At 45.5% G+C, this 20333-nt stretch overlaps 5 protein-coding genes and 1 long non-coding RNA gene across 7 annotated transcripts in view; 1 reads left to right on the top strand and 5 right to left on the bottom strand.

Moving 5' to 3' along the window:
• The window catches only part of LOC121597131 (atrial natriuretic peptide receptor 1), a 30202-nt gene extending 26346 nt beyond the window's left edge, over positions 1-3856 (bottom strand). For both annotated transcript variants that reach the window (XM_041922677.1, XM_041922676.1), the window contains exon 1: positions 2322-3856. The gene's annotated coding sequence lies outside the window, so the exon portion shown is untranslated. The remainder of the gene's footprint in view (positions 1-2321) is intronic.
• Positions 3857-4130: 274 nt separating this feature from the next.
• LOC121597174 lies at positions 4131-4791 on the bottom strand. The gene is made up of 2 exons (XR_006005385.1): positions 4592-4791; positions 4131-4527 (listed from the first exon to the last, which is right to left on the bottom strand). It is a non-coding gene; the product is annotated as an uncharacterized LOC121597174 (long non-coding RNA).
• Positions 4792-5528: 737 nt separating this feature from the next.
• On the bottom strand, positions 5529-5876 carry LOC121595487 (protein TsetseEP-like). The gene has a single exon (XM_041919509.1). It carries the CDS (start codon positions 5874-5876, stop codon positions 5529-5531), a length of 348 nt encoding a protein of 115 aa, XP_041775443.1.
• Positions 5877-6009: 133 nt separating this feature from the next.
• Positions 6010-7969, bottom strand: LOC121596545 (testis-specific zinc finger protein topi-like). Its single transcript, XM_041921585.1, has 2 exons — positions 7824-7969; positions 6010-7725 (listed from the first exon to the last, which is right to left on the bottom strand). The coding sequence occupies exons 1-2, from the start codon at positions 7862-7864 to the stop codon at positions 6222-6224; spliced, it is 1545 nt and encodes a 514-aa protein (XP_041777519.1). The 5' UTR covers positions 7865-7969; the 3' UTR covers positions 6010-6221.
• Positions 7970-10694: 2725 nt separating this feature from the next.
• On the bottom strand, positions 10695-11975 carry LOC121596154 (leptin receptor gene-related protein). The gene is made up of 4 exons (XM_041920841.1): positions 11862-11975; positions 11504-11578; positions 11266-11440; positions 10695-11174 (listed from the first exon to the last, which is right to left on the bottom strand). Exons 2-4 carry the CDS (start codon positions 11569-11571, stop codon positions 11067-11069), a joined length of 351 nt encoding a protein of 116 aa, XP_041776775.1. The 5' UTR covers positions 11572-11578; positions 11862-11975; the 3' UTR covers positions 10695-11066.
• A 2270-nt stretch (positions 11976-14245) lies between these two features.
• Positions 14246-17611, top strand: LOC121597643 (augmin complex subunit dgt3). The gene is made up of 7 exons (XM_041923539.1): positions 14246-14370; positions 14438-14577; positions 14641-15007; positions 15073-15377; positions 15458-16027; positions 17035-17212; positions 17286-17611. Exons 1-7 carry the CDS (start codon positions 14353-14355, stop codon positions 17457-17459), a joined length of 1752 nt encoding a protein of 583 aa, XP_041779473.1. The 5' UTR covers positions 14246-14352; the 3' UTR covers positions 17460-17611.
• The last annotated feature ends 2722 nt before the right edge of the window (positions 17612-20333 follow it).

Below are 20333 nucleotides of genomic sequence, written 5' to 3' on the forward strand. Positions count from 1 at the left end.
ATAAATGATTAAATAACGTACAAATATAATATCTAAAGAAATAAATTTTAAAATAAAAGAATAGAAAATAAAGTAAATAAACAAATAAATGAATAAACAAACATTCTAATAAATTGTAAACAAATAATCAAATAAATTTTCGTAATTAATAATCATAGTATTCGGTGAAGGTAAAGGAGAATAGAATCAGACAACAAAGGAGTACAAAAAGGAATGATTTTAAGCAACTTAATGAGGGAATTACCGTATGGGGGAAAAACCTTTAAAACAGAAAGGCTGAATGACATAAAATAATAGATTTTAAATTATTTAGCCACATTCATTAATTATGGATGATAGCTAGCATTATATTTTAAGATTAAGTCTAACATTCTGCATAGAGTGCTAAGAACAAGACTAAATTTTTATTTGTTTTAATCTTTACACTCAATTGAAGGTCTGAAGTAGGATGAATGGTCTAATTGTAGAAGGTTTGGATTCGATGCGAAGTCTGGTAATAGGCCATCATGCCCTAGTAGGACTTTACCACAACCTGAATGCTCTTTTTTTAATTTTTAGATTTTAAAGAATCCATATTAACACCTTCTAAAGTACTAACAACATCTTAAATTTATTTTGCAACTCTTTGCTGTACAATACTACAGTGATAGAATAAACACGTGCTTATTTGTACACATTTTAATGTATTTTTTTGTTTTATATTTTATTTATGTTTTGTTTTGTACATTTAAAAAAATGCAAACTGTTCAATTAGAAGTACCAAACATGTAAAAAGACCAAATGATTTTTTATCGTTTGTGTCAGATACTGTTTATATTCTTTCTTAATTTAAAAATATAAAACATAAAATAATATAAAAACTATGTGTAATTTATAATGTGCTCTATAAAATAGATAAATGTTTTGATTGATTATTGCAGCATTATTTAATTAAAATGGACGATAAAAACTGAATCTGATTGATTGAAAACTACTACACCAAGTTGGGTGCATCCGCCATGCTGCACATTTCCTAGCATCACACAAGCGCGCGCCCCCGTTACAAGAAGCGGCTCAAAATGAGCCAGTGCAACCAGAGCAAGCACGAGAAGTGAATTTAATTGAATTAAAAAAAACGAAATGCAACTATCGCACCCTGCGGCACATCCACTGCAACAAATGGCACAATGCACCACCACACAAATAATAAAAGTGTCCTGTGCGAAACTCATCACCGTTCGGTACACATTTGTCTTTTGTCCGTGGCAGCCGGCCGTGTGGCCATGTGAGGTTACGCCAGCATCACGGTCCGGTCCGGGCGAAACACACACACATCCATCGTGTTTTTATTGCAATCTTTCGGTTGCGCACCGTGCCCAGCAAATGGGCACGTATCCAATTCGTTCTTTCACAGTTGGCCCCGTCTCACCGAACCCGTTCTGTCCGCGCGTACGAATGAGATTGTGAAAAGATAAACACACACACACACACGCACACATACGCACACATTGTACCTCTACAAAACCCCGAGGGGACATCGTCATCATTGCCAACGATCAGCGGCAACGTTCAGATCCAGCGAGTCCAGTAGGGAGTTGGTACGTGACCGTACCCACACATTTCGGTTCACCATGGTCCATTTTGGGGTAGTACTGCAAACACATGGAGCACGAAACCGACCTATTACCTTCATCATCATCATCCTCGGCATCATGATTATTTTCAGCACCATCATTTGCTGAAAACATCGTCATCGTTGCTGTTGCCGGATAAGTTGTTCTTAGTTTTCTAGCCTTATTAAAAAAAAAGGAATAATGCCACCACCACATACCCACATTCACACACAACTCACACGAACCACACACAATTGGCGGGCCACTTGTTGCGCGCCGCATAAAATATGCTCGGTTGGATGGTCAAACGCTTCCAGACGGGTCGGAGTAGAGGCAGTTTTTGGACGGTCATTGCACTAGGTCACACATCCAAGCACGTCACGTTTCATTCCTAGATGGAGCAGCATGATGCTTGGAGTTCTTCTTTCACTGTTTTCTCATCTTGGGTGGTTTATTTTCGATATTGGTATGCCACATCGATGAGATTCTTCCTATTTCAGTACTTTGTGCAATCAGCGCCAGATCATACATCACCAGTTTTAAACGAATAACAATTCCACACAACAGATTCCACCTGGTACACCTGCTACACCTAATCTCATTCCAAGCACACACACGCTGTGTACACGAACGTAGTAGGCTGGATGGGTGAAAGCAACCGAGACCCACGCGGCTGATGGTGAAGTGAGTGACAATTTGACGGCTAGATTACTGGATGACTAGATTTACCTGATCAATAGACGCATTTAGAGCACCGGGGCCCTTCTTCAAGGATGGTTGACGGTCTTCCGTGGGTGATACGGGACCTTTTTCCCCTACAACACACACACACACACACACACACACACACACACACTCAACTCTCGGGGGAGTTTTCTTTCGCATTAACAAGACGAGGGGATTTTATTACACACTTTGCCGGGACACACGGCACACCATTGCTGCGGAGGCATCATCGTCGTTGCCAGCCTTGAAAAATGACTTCCAGGTTAGTGATGCAAAACAGGTGGCACGCCGCAAACAAAATTATCCTAATGCACACACAGCCTTGGTTGTTCGGTGTGTGTGTGCGTTTGTCCTCTTCTTCTGGACTGGTAGGCGGGTCGGTAAGGCTTATCAGCAATATCACATCCTATATTCTTGACCATAAAACACACAGGCACACCACAATTTACAGCACCTGTTGAGCGTCCTTCCCTTTTGTAAGATTCACTTGAAATCACTGCCTTATCCTGATTCTTGTTACAGGAAGTTTGTACCCCACCACTGGAAACTAGGCTCGAAACTGTTCACTAATTCCCCAAAAAAAGCCCCAAAACGTTCACCGGTCCGAAGGATCCGAAGAGCCGCTCCGACACGGACACCTCACTGACAGGCCCAAACACTCGAATGCACCGCACCACTAAACTGACTGCCGACCACGTGGTGCCGATAGTATCCTTCGGCCGATTGAGCACGCCGTCCGATAAGGGGACCGCTTTTATAGCGGCCCAGTGCACGAGCCCGGCCCGAGCGTGTGCATCCTTCCCGAAACGAAGCCAGTACGATGATACGGACGAGGACGACCACGACGCCGACGACGACGGCCCCGTACAAGGACACCATTTCTGTTGCACATGCGATCGTGAGAGGGGGACGGGGACGGGGACATTACCCACCCGAAAACCCGTCATCTCGGGAACGGTGATTGCTATCCCGCGATACGGTGAAGATCTCACTGACTGGCTATTGCCGGCTGACTAGACTGATTGAATGGCTGCGGGCTGCGATTAGGGTGACTGTAACGTAAAAAGGGAAGAGGGGGGCGTTGCAGACTCTTTTTCGCAGTCCATTCCGTCTGTTTACACATCGCTAGACAGGGACGAACCGTCGTAGAATGGGGATCCCGAGGGGTGAAAGAAGACAGCTTTTCGCCGCGTGTTATCACTCGTCCGGGCCGGGCAACACACCATTATCAGTGCAATCGAAACATCATCTCGCGCGCCTTCAATTATGGGTTTTCTTGAAACTGTCGGGGTGGGATGACTTGTTTTTTTTTTGAGTGTGTGTTTCTCCCAGATTCTACCCCACCCGGTCCTGTACCGTCCGTCCTAGGTGTGGATGCTTCGGAGTTTGCCAACGTTCTGCTCGATTACTTTCAGACAGAGAGTGTGATATGAGCTGCTTCTCTTTGCGTTGTTTTCTTTTCCCTCCGCTGATGGGTATCACAGGAAGCTGGGTTTTTTGAAGCTCTGGAACATTGAAGATCTCCGCCTTCGAAATTCATTTCCATGGCTGCTAGATGTTTCTGGGGTGGATTTTGACAAATGTTTCGTTTTCGACCATATCTTTTGGACTGGGGAAGGGCAGGACCTTGAGGATATTGGAACCAGGAGAAGTGCGTAGAATTGACGGGAAGTATAATAGAGTATCCGGGTCCGATTCAATCGCGCAACTAGGTCACACGGAAACTTGCAATTTCTTTGGAAGATTTGAAGAACGTAGACGGCAAACCTCCCGTAATTGGAATCGTTGAATTATAAACCTCAAAAACAAAGCTTTGAAAGAGTTGACTCCTCAGCCCGATAGCGGGCTTTATTTCCTTCACCTACATTTGTCCCAGGTTTTAAGAAACATTGCACAAAAACCCTTACACAATCTAGCAGTCTTCCTTTGGCCCATCAAGCGGCGCTACACACAGCAAGTGCGGATGCTGCTCGTACAGATGGTAATACAAAACCAGCAGGAATCGGCACGACACGTCGCTGGGGCTATAAAAGCTCTCCATACAGCAATTGCACAGGAACATCATGCCAGCTTCCGGTTCAAAGTCATCGGTATGAGCAATAACGCGTACGCGACTGAAGTTGCTGTTGGCCCTAAATTTGAGCAATCGCACGTGAAGGTGATTGTTAAAGATGCTGCTCACTTCGGCCATTGGTCACTTCCAACCGATCTGAAACAGAGCCGTATCAATTGTAATCATTTATTGCTTCGCTTAATGAACAGGAAAAACTTACTTTTTCTAGGTTAGTGTTAGTGCTTTCAGGTGCTTCACGTGCCGCAGGTTTCGAAGGAGGCGGAGAATGCTTTCCTGCTCTTGTTCGTTGCACAACTTTGTGGCTGCTGATAGGCCGCGGAAAATAATCTCCAAAATTAAACGTCAAACGATGACGGTGGGGTTATTTTTAAACTCAAAAATAGTGATGGGAAAAATGAAGTTTTCGACGGAATCGATTCCGGGTAGTTTTCTGGAATCGATTCCGGATAGTAGGTACGGAATCAGGGTCTGGAATCGATTCCGGAACTGGTTCAAGATCCGGCTCCAGAATGGGAATCAGGACCGCAATTAGTTTCGGATTCGTAATCAGCACCGGATTTGGTTCCGGAATCATAATCGATTGCGGAATCGGAATCGTTTCCGGAATCGAAATTCGCTCCGAAATCAGCTTCGAAATCGGAGTCGGTTTCGGCATCCTTATGAGAATAAATATTGGAATCCATTGATGCTACGTATTGATAGCCGCAAAGAATTAAAATTTACTTGTAAACGATCTATGCTCATGGAGATTCCCGGACTCCTTTGGCTTCTGAAACTTCTTATTTCAATTCAAGAACTAATTTTCATTCAGCAGCTAATTCCGATTCTGGAGTTAATTCTGATTCTGTTACCGGAACAAATTGCGATTCAAAGGTCGATTCCGAGTCTGGAGCCGTCTCTGATTCTGGAACCTATACCGATTCCGGATAAAACTCCGTAATTGGCTCCGGAGTCGGCTCCTGAATCGGCTCCAGAGTCAACTCAGGAATCGGCTACGGAGTCAGCTCAGGAATCGGCTCCAGAAACAACTCAGGAATCGGCTCCGGATTCATCTCAAGAATCGGCTCCGGAGTCAACTCAGGAATCAGCTCCCGATTCAACTCAGGAATCGGCTCCAGAGTCAACTCAGGAATCGGCTACGGAGTCAGCTCAGGAATCGGCTCCAGAAACAACTCAGGAATCGGCTCCGGATTCATCTCAAGAATCGGCTCCGGAATCAACTCAGGAATCAGCTCCCGATTCAACTCAGGAATCGGCTCCAGATTAATCTCAGGAATCGGATACGGAGTCAACTCACAAATCGGCTCCTGAGTCAACTCAGGAATCGGCTCTGGATTCATCTCAAGAATCGGCTCCGGAGTCAACTCAGGAAACGGCTCCGGATTCATCTCAAGAATCGGCTCCGGAGTCATCTCAGGAATCGGTTCTGGAGTCATCTCAGGAATCGGCTCCGGAGATAACTCAGGAATCGGCTCCGGAATCATCTTTGGAATCGGAATCGATTCTAGCATCGGAATCGGCTACGGAATTGATAGCGAACACAGAGTCCGAATCGGGAAGGTCCGATCCCGGGTTTCCACCACTACTCACAAAAGAAAACGGCTACTACGATTACTCCAAACAATCGGAAACAAATATTGATAAATATTTTATTTAATTCTCTATTCTCTACTCTACCACCTCTATTGGGCGGTATTGGGTTACAAGCTAAAATAAATTAATTGCGCGAACATAGCGAACAAACACAAACAAGCACACATCGTGTGAGCAAAAGAAAACACGAACAGTGTGCGCAAAACGGTGCAAACAAATCAAACCGCACCGTTTCCTCATTTGCAAAACTTCTTGTGCTTCACGCGCACGTGCTTTTCGCGATCGCCCCGCTGCCGGAACTTGCGCTCACAGTGGCCACACTCGTACGGCTTCTCGCCCGTGTGTATGCGCTGGTGGTTCTTCAGTGCGTCGGCCCGGTAGAAGCGCCGATCACAGTCCGGGCAGCCGTACCGCCGCTCGCCCCGATGGATCAGCCGGTGCTGATAGTAGACCGAGCCGGTCAGGAAACGCTTGTGGCACACGTCGCACTCGTACGGGCGCTCCCCGGTGTGGCACTTCCGGATGTGATCGCTCAGATCGGGCCGTATCGTGAACCGGCGCGAGCACCCGTCCCGATCGCAGGCGAACGGGCGCACTCCGTTGTGAAAGCGCAGATGCTGCCACAGATGGCTCGACTGGGTGTACGTTTTGCCGCACTTTTCGCACAGATATGGGCGCTCATTGCTCGATTCTTCTCCCTCCGGGCGTTTCGGTGTTGCCAACTGTTGCTGCTGCTGCTGCCTCTGTTTCGGTGGATTTCCCGCCGATGGTGATGGTGCCGCCAGTGTTGGCGGTTTGTTTGTCACCGCCCCGCCGGGATGGCATTCGGCCCGATGCACCAGCAGCAGCTCGATGTGATCGCACACAAACACGCACAGCTCGCAGGACACCCACAGCCCGCCGTAGCTGTCCGTTTGCCCCTTTGCCCGGGGCATTCGGCGGGGGAAGATGTGAATCTCGTCGTACCGGTGGGCGTACAGGTCGGGCAGCGTCGCAAACAGGGCCATACACACGTTGCAGCAGTACTGCAGCTGCACGTTCTGGTAGTGGTACCCGAGGAAGCTGCTACCCTCCAGACACTCTGCCCGATGGGCCAGCACATCGGTCAGCGTCGGGAAGTGGAGCCGACAGAACGTGCACCAGAAGCCGCCGGTCGGCGAGTGTTGCGACTCGTGCGCGAACAGACCGGCACAGTCGGAAAAGCACGCGTCACAGTACTCGCAGCGAAGGACGGTGTGCACGGCGACGATGGAAAACTGCCGGCGCAACAGGGCGGCCGGGCGTTCGCGTTCCTCCGGCTCGGCCGCGAGCAGCTGCTCCCAGAACTTGTAGCGCATGGCGTGGCACAGGTACTGCTCGGCGGAGGGAAAGATTGCGCCGCTGTGCCGGCACTTTACCACCGCATCGATGTACGTTTCGGACGCCGGAGTTGGCTTCGAGTCACTGCTGACGGCAGCCGGGAGTTCCGAGTGCTGCTGCTGCTGCTGCTGCTGCTGCGCCGGTGGCTCCACGTTAGTCGACGCGTCCGGGTGAAATTTGTTCACATGCCGAGCGAGACCACTCTCGTGCACAAACTTACGCAGGCACTGGTGGCAGGTGTACTTTTTGTAGCTTGCAACCCTAACACTGCCGCCTGCTCCGATGCCCGTGCCGAAATCCTGCAAAAGTGTGCGCTGCAAGGACTCTATATTCTGCCGGAGCCGGCGTGACGAACTGTGAAAAGTGACTTCCGCCTGCCGTCTTTGGAAAAGGGGGGAACCAATAATTTGTTGCGAAATCGTTATTGCGTTAGTTTTTAGGTAGAGCTTGGTGATAAAAAAGAACGACTCGCTGCTTACCTAAATTTCCAGTACGAAAAGAGTGTATTATTAGCCGACATTTTACTAGGGGTTTTTTTACACAGCAAAGCACACTGCGGCACACCGATCCAAGACACATCTGACACCGCCAGAAAGTGAAGTTCAAATGAGCAAAGCCGTTCGCAAAATTAGTAACCGCAGACTCTTACGTGCGGCGGTCAGGGTTACTACGTTCTATTACCATGGCAACCATCAGCAGGCGCTAGGCTCAGAGCAAATTAAACACCCGTTTCAATTACACTTTTTTATTAATGTCGCTTACTTTTAATATTACATTATATGACTAGTTTATCCGTCAATAAAAAGAAATAAATAAATAAATAACATAAACTGTGCTTTGAATGGAATAAATAACGTAAATTGTTAAAATTAAAGTTCCAGTCGACATTGTTTCCTAGCGAGTTATAAGCACTTATCATGTTTAATAAGGGATTGTTGGATCCAAAATTAGTCGATCTGAATTCTGAATGTTCTGAATGTCCTTCGATCTGAATGTTGAATGTAATGCTCGTCACATAGTCGTGTTTTGCGAGCATTATTTTCACCAGCTCTCTTAATAATGCACCTTACGCTCTAGATTGTGCTATCCCTTTTTCTATTCGTTGCTAGGGTGGGCTTTGCCTTCTTTCTCTATTTCTTTGATTCGGTGCAATGTACTTGAAATGATCCTAGTAACCATGGTCAGAAAACCATAATCATCCGTTCAATAAAATATCAAGTTAGATAAAAAATACCGAAAAAAAACACGTTTTCAATGCATTAACACCAAAGTTAAATTGCCCTAAAAACAAGTTTTAATTTAAAAAGAAATATAATAGACATTTGACTTGGTGAACTTGGAACATCTTTGTGCAAGTTTAAATTCAGTATCGTTTTCTAACTACGATTTAATTAGTGTTGGGCATTGTGCGCGAGTGCGCACTGTGCGCACAGCACACCTCATTGTACGCACTGCACAGCACACTTTGTAGTGAGCGAGCACACTTCGCACAGTGCGCGCACTTCGCACTTTTCGCACAGTGCTAGCACACTCCGCTCTTTACGCACACTTTGCACAGTGCGCGCACTTTTCGCACACTCCGTACAGTGCGCGCACTTTTCGCACACTCCGCACAGTGCGAGCACACTTCATACTGTGCGAGCACACTCCGCATAGTGCGCGCACTTTACGCACAGTGCAAGCACAGTCCGGACGTTTCGCAGACTTCGCACAGTGCAAGCATATTTCGCAAATTTCGTGCAGTGCTTTACATTGTACTGTGCGAGCACACTTCGTACCATGTTATAGGAAGTCAGGTGGTGTAGTACTGAGCATATTTTGTCAAACCGCCTTTTAGCATTAGCATCAGTTAGCATTAGCGAATCCGATCCGTTGGTGCAACGAGTTCAAGTCGGAGCGAATCAAAGGTCTATAAATCGCTTGCACTCATTCATACCACACACATGCCCATCGCCCCCCCCCCCTTCTCGCACTGTCCCATGTTCCCTTCTCTTTAGTTAATTACAAAATTTGACTAGGGCTCCGAGTGAAAATTGTAATTTTTGCATTATAACATGTCCTGCTATCGCAAGCCTGCGACGCGAATAGCAGTTTTCGCGTGAAACCAACTGTCTGTTTTATTGCACAATCGCAAAGCAGAGGCTCCGAGTACAAGCACAGACACGTTTAATCTCAGTCAAATTCAAGAGAAACCTCAACCCACTGGAGCGTCGTTTACCTACGACCTTCACAGTTCATAGTTGTTTTAAAGAGACGCGTGTTTGGTGTCAGCCGATTTTTCCTGATAATTTCTCCGGCTACGGACCGCTGTGTTTGTGTTTCGGGGCCTTTAAATTTTTGTCTGGATGTGTTGTATGCTTGTGGTTGTGTAACGGGTTCGGGCTTGTGGTTGTCGATGGTGGTCAAGCGCAGCGTTCTGTGCATTCGATTCTCGCAGAAAATGTCTCCGCGCAGTTTCGGTGTGCTCGTGTACCGGCCATCCACACTGGCAAAGAATTATGTTTCTCGCTCTACCTAATGCCTTGGGCTATCGATGATTAAATTGTATTGATTTCAGCTGTGCGCGTGTGTTTCAGCGTACGCACAACTGTAAGGATTGTGCGAAAAGTGCGCGCACTGTGCGAAGTGTGCGTAAAGTGCGGAGTGCGCACGCACTGTGCGAAAAGTGCGAAGTGCGCGCATTGTGCGAAAATTGCGGAGTGCGCGCACAGTGCGGAGAGCGCGCACTGTGCGAAGTGCGTGCACAGTGCGAAATGTGCACCGCACACTGAGATGTGCGTGCGTGTACGCACAGCACACTTAATTGTGCTATTTTACCCAACACTAGATTTAATAAACCGAACAGCATAATACACACATTAAAGCTACTTCATTTAATGCAGAACATAGATCGTTTCGCAAAGCAGAATAAACCTGTAAATTGCGAGAAGAACGACTTTAAGATGTAGGTCGTTACGCTTGCTAGGGATTAGATTTGAGTTGCAGTTGTGGAGGTGCATACTTTTGCCGTTGCTTTTAATTGCACAAATTCCCGGCGCGGAAGCAGCAACGCAACACTTTCCAATAAAATGGAACCGGGTTTTAAAGCCCGTTAATCGTTGGGGCGAACTGTGCGACTGTGCCGGCGCAATAAAAACGTGTAACGGGGAGGATTACAGTAGCAGTCCGTGCGAAAATAACGACGACGACGACGACGAGGCTACGCAACAGTTGCGATATGTTTAGCACCGAGGAAGTACTTACGTATTTTATTGATTCTCTTCAATAGTCACAAAGAACGCGCAGAAGAGATGTTCTCGTAGTGGTACGGTATTTCCACAGTGAATAGAAGCTTCCGAAGAGCAAAAGGATTGTGAAATAATACGATCTCTCTAAACGCTTTATTGAGTAACTGCCTCGATAAGGAATTGTAAAATAATTTATACACTTAGTTCCGTAGTTCGGGTTGGTAAACTTCCTTCTCCTTTTGGTTATAACGTTTACAGAAAAAAGATGGAAAAATAAGTATTGAAGCTAATGGAAAACATACCACCGGAGCACAATCCAACGGACCCGCTGCATTTTCCGATTTTATGTTGCATACAATACTTGTATGCAATGTCACGGGGGGGAGGGGAGTGAAAATTCGTGTTTTTGATACAGCACGCGGATGTGCTCTCGAACAGCACGAAAAAGCCCCTTTTCGAACATTAAAGATGAGATAATGAGGATGGGCTATCACTTTACCACATGTTGGAATCGCCCGATTCGAAGCCGAAGTAGTACGCCAGAATGGTCGCATAGGCGCCAACGTTACCGGCCAGCGTAAGTAGACAAGCGCCCCATTGGATCTACAAAAAAAAGGCGGACAAAAACATCCGGAAAAGAAATGTAAGCCGCGATAGCTGTTTGTGTGTGTGTGGAGCAAAGACAAAAACGCACCACTTCGGCACGGGCAAGCACGATCGGAAGGGCGAAGCTGCTCATGACAATACCGATCGTAGCAAACATAGCGCTGGCGGCGCGGGCCGGATCATCCGATTCGATGCGCTTGGCAATCAGCGTTGGGAAGGGACACAGTATGTAGAACAGCACGACGAATATTGGCCACCATAAGCTGAAAGCGGAAACGGATGATGAGTTTGTTTTGTAACTTTAATCCAATTAATGCGCCACTTACTTGTACGTCGGTAGCGCACAGGCCAGTATGAGCATCGTCATCCCGATCGAGCCAAGCATGGCTAGCATAACGATTCTAAATGGAGTAAAATAATCGAAACAAAAACTTTTATTATGAGAGAAAGCTTATCAAAAACACGAAAACTTTCGGTCGGACACTTACACTGTGCATGTTTGGGGTGATTATTCATTGTCGAAGGACGGCGCACAGAGCATGAAAGAAGAAACACAAAACCATATTATTGCGTGTATGAATACCATTTCCTACATCGGATATTGCACTTCCTCTATGGAGCAATGCTAATACTAGCGCCATCACTGCTTTGAAAAGCAATATAATGAGAAAAAACCAGATTTACCTTTTAGTGATTCTGCCATTTTTGCTGTGGACTTTTCCTTGTTTCCCAATCAAGGTGGAATGTATAATGAGGTGTAGTTATAGCGCTTTTGGCGATCCCCCCCCTGGGCTCCGATTTTGACAGATGGTTTTCCGCTTGCATATGTATTGATGGATTGTTTACGTTTTGCATGATCAATATTTGGTGGAGATCAATTTGGGTGAATATTTTAGTTTATTAGAACACAGCCCGTGATTTAAAATGGAAATTTTCCTTCGAGAACTTGAAGCGTTCGCCAAACTCGGAAAACTAACTGTCAGTTTTCTTCGTCGATTCTTCTTCCACCTAGCTGTCAAAACGGGCTTATAACTTGACCTGATATCTTTACGGTCCTTGTTCCCAATCTATTTTGTTATGTTGACGTTCTGGTAGACAGAGTGACCAGAAATACCGATTTTTCATATGCCCACCGATTCACAGATAAGTCTCCTAAAACTACCGATTTTTCATTTAACCTACCGAAAATCACAGATATTTGATTTTTCAGTCATTTAAGCTTAATCTGTGGCGCTTGGGATGCTGTTTCAAGGATTGCTAGCCTCATTTGTTACTTATCGCGCTGATGCACGTTTTGTATTGCCTGGCACTTTTTATTTTTATCCGTTAAAATTTAATGTTCATAATAAGTAGAAAATGTCAGTTGCGTGGATTCCGAGAATTGCTCATCAAAGAAAATCATTTAAATTTGATTTTGAGTCTCGCTGTCGGCGGTTAACCCGGCGCTCTAGAACCAATCGAACACGACATCGAACATGAAAAATGTATGGGATTTGACATGTTTGTCTTGTTTGTTTGTTTGTGTCTGACAGTGCACCTCCATATGATTATATGGGTTTGTTCGAGTCGGATGTCGTGTTCGATTGGTGCCAGAGCGCAGCCTAAAGCTTACCCGACAGACAAAGAGAATGAAATTTTCAGGCGAGGGGTAAGTAGAAACACACGGTGGGGGTCCGGCCCAAGATCGGATCCGAAGTCCGTTGTTTTGGGCTAAAAATTAAAAATGGTAGCGGATGGAGCGCTACCACGGAAAGAATGCGCTCTATTGCATGCCTTTAAAATGCACGAGGCGCTCTCACTGAAAAGAACGCTCGCTCGCGCTGTTTCATTGTATTTTCCTTATACCCCTTCCTTTCCGTTTCTTTCGGCTTGCTTGCGACTTGTTTCTCAATCATTGAACTACAAAACTCAGCCGAACAATTAAATAAATCTTAATAATCCAGCGAAAATCAAATGCCGGCACGTATGATAAAATCGTATCCAAGGAGCACTGCTGTGCTGCTATGGGGTCGCGTGGAGCACCGAGAAAAAGAACTTGTCACCACAAAAAAAATGTGCATCTTAGTCCTTCTTTGGCTTAGAATTCCAATTTGCAGATCGACACTCCAGAAAAACCTTCATTTGTGTAACCGCTGAACCAAATCTAATCCATATCCTAGATAAAGGATGCATATTCTCGTGAGATGGAACTTTCATTTTCCGCAATAACACCCCCCCCCCCCCCATTCCGCTTAACACTTCTTTCGCTTTTACTTCTTTTAAGTTTCAAGTTTTAACCTACCGAAAACTACCGATAAAATTTTGATGCGCCTACCGAAAACCGCCAAAATAATCTGGCCACACTGCTGGTAGAAACGGTTTGACGTTTCGCAATGACAGCACGGTGTGTGCCCTGTCGGCAATGCAGCCGGTTTGATGATGGCGGGTATTTTATGAATTGATTGTTTTTTTTTCGTAAGATTGCACCAAAGTTTGAATTAGAAATTAATTGAATTATTTAAATATTTTAATGTTTAATGCTAGAGAAAGATTCCATTTGCTTATTTTGTGGGCGATTGTATCTCTTCTCTTCTTGGATAAAATAAATTATAGCATATTGGGTTATTTTTCCATAAGGGATTTTTCTTCTGATCACTTACCATGCTCACTCACATTCATTCGGCTCTATGTAAAATGTAAAGAACAAAAATTTGCTTTGACTATTTATGAATTACTACGGCATAATAATATGCTGTTAATAAAACGATATGAAAGCAAACTGTAGGTCTGAAATTTAAAATATATTTCTGAGAGTACCGCGAAGCAAGCTTCTCACTATGAGAAATTATTCCTCGAGTTTTAGAGAGTTACATAAAATATGGTACAATAAACGACTTATTTGTATCGTTTATGGATCACTAGTCCTTTTAAAATCGTCATTTACTTTTAGCATGCAAGAATATTCATCAAGAATCAGAGTTTTCCTATCTGATAGTGAGATGAATTTCATGAGTGAAAATAACCAGTGAGAAGTGAGCTATGGGAAAGGGAAATTTCCTCCACAAAAATGTTAATTGGGTAACGGACCAGCAGAACTGTCAACACGTTGAATCAAACAGCCGTTGAACGGTTCTGGCGCTGTACTGTGTTGTTATTTTGTACGGCATTCAACAGCGACTCTGTAAAATCGTACAAAATGGAAGAATCAAGCAAGGTTTGGCCGCCTGTGCACTTAATTCGTAACGAAGAAACATAACTAATGATCTCCCATTCCCTTTAAGGTACTGGAAACGCTTAAAAAGATCGGCGGCATCGACGTGCGTCACCTGTGGATCATACACGATGAAACGTTTCGCGAGTTTTTCGATTGGTTCACCAAAATTGACGATGACAATCTTGTTACGGACATGTTGTTGAAAAAGTAAGTTTTGATGCACAGTGCTTGGGAAATGCATTTTCTCACCTCTTTTGTTTGTCTTCAAAGCTACCAAGAGCTCGATCGCAACGGAACCGTGCTGAACGATGCACTGTTAGAAGAGCAACTGCACGCACTGAACCACGAGTTCAGCGGCATTCTCGAGCACACGGATCGCGATGTGGAAGCATTGGAACAGCAGCTCGAGCAGCTGGTGGAGGTGGAAGAAAAGTACGAGAAGCTGCTGAACGGTGCCAAGAAGACGGACCTCGCGCTCACGAAGGAGCTGTCCGAGCTGGAGCGTTCCGTGCGGGACCAGGAGTACGTGCTGGAGAAGGTCGCCACGAACAGTGTGGAAATGGCTCGACAGCTGGAAGAGAGTCAGCAGGCAACGCAGCAGCAGATATCGGATTTGCAACACTGCTACTATCAACGGGTAAGTTTGCAGGTGATCGTTTCCGGTTTGCAAAACGGTAACGAGTTTGTGTTTTTTCTTCTCAGCAAAATCCACCCCTTTTCATCTACCAAATGCCGATCGAGCAGTTCGACGCAAAGTGTGACCAGTTTCTAAAGTACCTGGAGCTGTACGTGAAGAAGCACTTCACCGTGAAACGGCTCGACAACTCAAAGTCAACGGACGATGGGGACAATCAGCAGGTGATCGATGAGCTGGAGGGCATTAAGATGCGCCTGGACGAGGAGGAGCTGAAGCTGCTGGAGGCAAAGCGCGAGTATGCGGGCGTGATGAAGCTTGTCGAGCGCTTGCAGGGCCATAGCTGGATGCCGCTGAAAGTGTCCGCGCTAAAGTAAGCAGCGGTTGCCAGGCAACCATTTCCAAAATGGGTCTGATTTTCTGAGTTTATCTTTTCTTTGGTTGCGATCGCAGGAAACAGTGCCTCGAGCTGAGGGCCGCCAACGAGCAGGACCTTTTGCGGATGGATTTGCTGAAGCACGAGCTCGACACGCTCATCAGGCAGGTGAACGAGCTGAAGATCGAATCGGTACTGTACGAAAACAACCGCGTCAAGCTGAACCGTGCTGTCAGCCGGCTGGAGTACATCCAGCGGCTGGACGCGAGCATCTCGCGCGAGCTCATGAACGCCGAGCTGCTGTGGGTGCTGATGCAGCTCGATCTGGAGAAGATACGCGACCGGTTCGACAATGCGGACGAGATGAACGGCGAGTCCAAGCGGTGCTTCCGGCGCATCGACACGATGCGCCAGATCGAACGGAACGGTGCGCTGGAGGAAGCGTACGGTGACTATTTGGCACAGCTGTACGCGCTCAGTGCAGCTCAAGACAGCTCCGCCGAGCAGCGACCGGGCGAAGAGTCGATCCGTGGAATGAAAGTATCGCTTCAGCACTTTTCCGGTTTGCTTAAGCGGCTGTCGCAACAGTGTGATTCGATTGCGAAAGGAAAATATCATCGAAAGGCGGACGAGATGCTGAAGCAATTGTACGTAAAGGGAGGGGGCTTTAAGGGGTGCCGTTACCGAAGCGACCTCAAGCAGTGCTGCAAAATGTCATGAGCATCTCGAGATGTATGTTCAGCAATGAAAAGAATGAACATATCTGTGGTAGCTTGATGTTCATTGCTGATACTCAATGAAACGTGACATGCAAACACTTGAGTCCAACGTGATTATCTGACTGACAAGCGGAGCTTAATGTCGGCGCAAGCATTATCATGATTAAATCTGGCTCTGAACAGTGCTGCCAACTGCCACTGCTTCAGTAATCAACACTCATGACTGAAACGAAGCTCAAATCAGCTTACGTATACAACTGACTTGATCAGAGGTAAGATTCAAACAGTTGGTGGTACAATCACATGCTTAGTGACATTTTGCTTAACACCCAACTCTTGGTCACTCATTTGGTGATGACATTTTCTGTCGGTGATAATCACGATATTCTTGGAATATAATTGGCCTGTATTCAGCAGCAAAAGGAGCATGCTTTCTCTCTCTGTCTGATTTGACGGTCTTTCGGGTCAAACAGAGCAAGAAACCATGATCATTTTATTGCTTGTAACCACTAGAACGCACCGCATATCTCCCATGAATATCGTGATGATCATCGACAGAAAATGTCACTATGTCATCAAGCTTGTGATGGTCGCAACAATTGTTTGAGTCTCATCTCTGATCATCACAGTAGAGCTCGTGACGCTGACATGATTTTGTTTCAGATTCATGACTATGTCAGTGACATTTTGCAGAACTGATCAAAGTAAAAAAAAGTCATGACATAGTGACTGTCATAGTCATGACAAGCGTTGGTGGCAAAAATGTCTCGAAGCATGCATTGATCACACTAATCATTTTGAGTATGACCTCTGATTATCCCAATTGAGTGCGTGACGCTGATATGGAATTTGTTTCAGTCAGATTTTTTTATGACAATGACAGTGACATTTTGCAGCTCCTGACCTCGAGCTAATTTTGGTTTTATTTGTTTCAGAGCGCGCGAAGAGAAATTGCTGTCCCGGTTCGTTTTCGATGGTCCCCTGAATTATCCTCAATTTTACGACCAAGAGTACCTGGAACGCGTCCAAAAGCTTACCTACGCACTGGGTCAGCTCGAGCGGGACTTCCGAAACGTACGGAAAGACGTCGTGCAGAACATCGAAGAACCGAAGGTTAGTTGAGAAGATCAACTCTGTTCGTTCTCAGTTCGTCCTCTGCAATTAAATCATTTTAATTTTTTTAAAGCAAAACAAAAAGTTTTGGCTGTACAACCAGCGGCTGTGGATTTGGTTTCTGACCGAGCCGAAAAAGGTCGCCATTGCCATCAAGGAAATAACGGCCGAAGCGTCCAAAACGGCCAGCTACAAGGGCATTTCCGGCATCAAGTGTAAATCGATTGCCGATGATGTAAAGTTTTAACTCGCTCCGGTAAGTTTAACGAACGGCTTTGTTCCTTTCCAAGCAGATGTGGTATTTGTAACGTCAAAACACAACACTATGAGGTGGTATTGGATGGCATATTAGTTGTAACAATCATACAATAAATATTTACTTATGTATTTTAAACTAATTTTCACATAAAACAAAATATTGTAATCCGCACCTCGAGTCCGGGAAAGAAACTAGAATCTACCAACGAGTAAAAACTCGCTTTTAAAACAATCAAACCAACCCGATCGAACAATCGAACTACACTTATTGGCTGGTAAATTATTGCAAGCTCTACCCCAAACGCTAAGCCTTATATGTCCCACTTACCCCGCGGAAGCGAAACATATTCCATTTAAAATTGTGTTTGGTTTTATTTGCACCATAATCCGATTGTAATCCAATTTTTGCCTTCGCGCTGTATCGCTCTCAAAACGGCCCCCGGTATTGATTGTGTTGCGTTTTTTGTATAGGAGACTCATACACATAAAAAGAGACTTCACTTGCCCACTTTTTTACGGTCACCGAAACTAGCTTTTCCGGGGGTTTAAGAACGTGGCCCGATCGCATCCCGGGGGCTATTGGCTTAAAGGATATTTGCTTGCAAAAAAAAAAAAACGAGAGAAAGGGGTTGTTTCACTTTATAAAGGCGCGAGGTATTATGGCTTGTTGGTTTTGCTCGGGCATAATCTGCCTCTACACCACCACCAGTGGAATGCAATCGAGTTTTACTTACTTATTTCTTCGCCCTTTGTCGTGTGGTGGGTTAACTTTGGCGCCGGCCTTGGAATAATCCAATGCGAGCATCTTGAAATTGTCCTAAAACGGAAAGACATGGTACAGACATGGGCAGAGACTTGGGTGACCAAAAACAGTAACAGAATCCCTACATACATACACACATCCGTCCATGTTCAACCCGCAACAGCAAGGGGGGGGGGGGGCGATGGTTACGGGAAAACGAAACTAAAATTGACATCACATCACAAACCACCAATAAATGCAAATAACCGCAGACAACCCGCAGAAGGGATAAGATGGTGTTGGGGTCCTGTCCCTGTCTTCGAATGCGAACTGCTGTGAACCGGAAGGAGTGGTGTGTGTGTATCTGTGCACCACCCTCCGATGTGTGTTCCAGTCTTTTCGGTGCGCGGAATTGCGTTTGAGGATCAACAATTCTTCCAAAGCAGTGGATGAAACGGACGGGACGGAACAGGACGGTGAGGGCAAAACTCCGAATTCCTTTCGGCGGTGGTACGCCTTTGCTGTGGCTGTGTATCCAATTTGAATAAATTCGTATTTGTATGAAGTACGAGCGTGTAGGATTCCCGGGTCCCGTCTGGCATTTTCGGGTGGGATTGGTCGGATATATCGTTGAATTTAAGTTTAGCGAGTTTCGCGAGAAAAACGCTTCGCTGGAAAAACCATTCCTTACACCGTCGATCCCGCGCCCCGCATCGGTCGTTATCGTCGTACGGTTGGGATGGCTTGGCCTGTGGCAACCCTTTTCCGTGTGATGCTGGTGCATTGGTTCGAAATAAAGAAGGAATGAGGAGAGGGATTTCTCTGGTATGAGCCGGCATGCTCACACTTATGCGCGAAGGCAAATTTCGTACGAAAATAGGAAAAATGGGATTAAACTGGTGTGGCACCAACCGACCGACCGACCGACTGTTGAAATTGTAACGGTTATGGACATGGGGATGGGAGATTTGAAATACGGAAATATGCATGCAACGGCCACGCCATAATATGTTATAGGTTCGCAACTTATGTGCCAGCTTTGTGCGAGGTGAACCTTATTTTTTAAAGCCAGTTCGGTTGAGTAAAATGGAGATTTTTAAAACGTTCCAGAAGCATTTCGCTCGTCTTCTTAGCACACTTAAGGAGTAGAATCTGTTACGAGCTGTTGTGAAGACAATTTAACTATATAAAAGCAATCCCACCACAGTGCAAATAAATTAATGCTATAATTGGTTATTTTAACTGCATTAATGCTTCAGCACAACCCACACCCGCGTGGACTAATATCATCAATACCATCAATAGTCACCTTTCATTGATAATGCAAATTAGTGTTTCGTTATGCATGCTACACTAACTACTACAGCACATTTACATACCGACTGACAGGCAGTGGCCCGGTGTCCGGGACTGTTCCGGAAGTATCACTGTTTTGTTTCTCCTTTCCTTCCACCGGTGTTGGGTGTGTTGAAGTGGACTGTGCTAACAAAACCCCCGGCGCAACGCTACTTGTTGAAATAAAGGATTATACTATCTCGGGTCAATTCATTATGTATGCTAATAAAATAATGTCACTAATGCTGGGAGTGTGTTTTTTTTTTGTTGCTTTGTTAATGCTTTTGCCATTCATCATTCGTCGGGCGATGGACTGGGGGAGGTTTTGAAATTAAATGGTGCGAATAGCAAGGCGTTGTATCGTGTTGGTGTGATTGCACAGTTCGTGTCAGCCAATCGCAATTTTTATCCTACATGATTGATTTGCTGGTACAGTTGTGTTTGGGAATTGTTACCATAAAAACTGATGCATTCGTCGGGTTTCTGTACCGGTGCAACAAGCAATGAACTATTTGAAGGAAAGCAATTGGTGGTGGTGGTGATGATGATGGTGGTTGGTAGCTGTAATTTAGATTCATTTGATTTACAAGTGCGTTTGCATGCTAGAGCAAATAGTTGGCTGATTAAAAACTGTTCAATCAGTGCGTATGTAGCATACTATCATTCCGCTTAATCAGCATCAATTAAATCGTAACCGTGGCTGTGGCATCATCGACACGCTTACTAGCGATAATGCTAGCTATTGTAGAGCGTCAAGTTATTTCATTACAAAGATGGTTAGTGTAT

This window comes from Anopheles merus, chromosome 3R, assembly GCF_017562075.2.
Source record: "Anopheles merus strain MAF chromosome 3R, AmerM5.1, whole genome shotgun sequence".
Lineage (NCBI taxonomy): Eukaryota > Metazoa > Arthropoda > Insecta > Diptera > Culicidae > Anopheles > Anopheles merus.

What these genes read in the sequence shown, in the direction of transcription:
- LOC121595487 (XM_041919509.1), bottom strand. Translation starts at nt 5,876, where the DNA reads ATGATTCCGGAGCCGATTCCTGAGTTATCTCCGGAGCCGATTCCTGAG.
- LOC121596545 (XM_041921585.1), bottom strand. Translation starts at nt 7,864, where the DNA reads ATGTCGGCTAATAATACACTCTTTTCGTACTGGAAATTTAG. An exon ending in TTTTCGTACTGGAAATTTAG is followed by an intron (nt 7,726 to 7,823) that starts GTAAGCAGCGAG and finishes CCTTTTCCAAAG; the next exon opens with ACGGCAGGCGGAAGTCACTT.
- LOC121596154 (XM_041920841.1), bottom strand. Translation starts at nt 11,571, where the DNA reads ATGCTAGCCATGCTTGGCTCGATCGGGATGACGATGCTCATACTGGCC. An exon ending in TGTGCGCTACCGACGTACAA is followed by an intron (nt 11,441 to 11,503) that starts GTAAGTGGCGCA and finishes TTCCGCTTTCAG; the next exon opens with CTTATGGTGGCCAATATTCG. An exon ending in TGCTTGCCCGTGCCGAAGTG is followed by an intron (nt 11,175 to 11,265) that starts GTGCGTTTTTGT and finishes TTTTTTTTGTAG; the next exon opens with ATCCAATGGGGCGCTTGTCT.
- LOC121597643 (XM_041923539.1), top strand. An exon ending in CTGAAAGTGTCCGCGCTAAA is followed by an intron (nt 15,378 to 15,457) that starts GTAAGCAGCGGT and finishes TTGCGATCGCAG; the next exon opens with GAAACAGTGCCTCGAGCTGA. An exon ending in GACGAGATGCTGAAGCAATT is followed by an intron (nt 16,028 to 17,034) that starts GTACGTAAAGGG and finishes TATTTGTTTCAG; the next exon opens with AGCGCGCGAAGAGAAATTGC.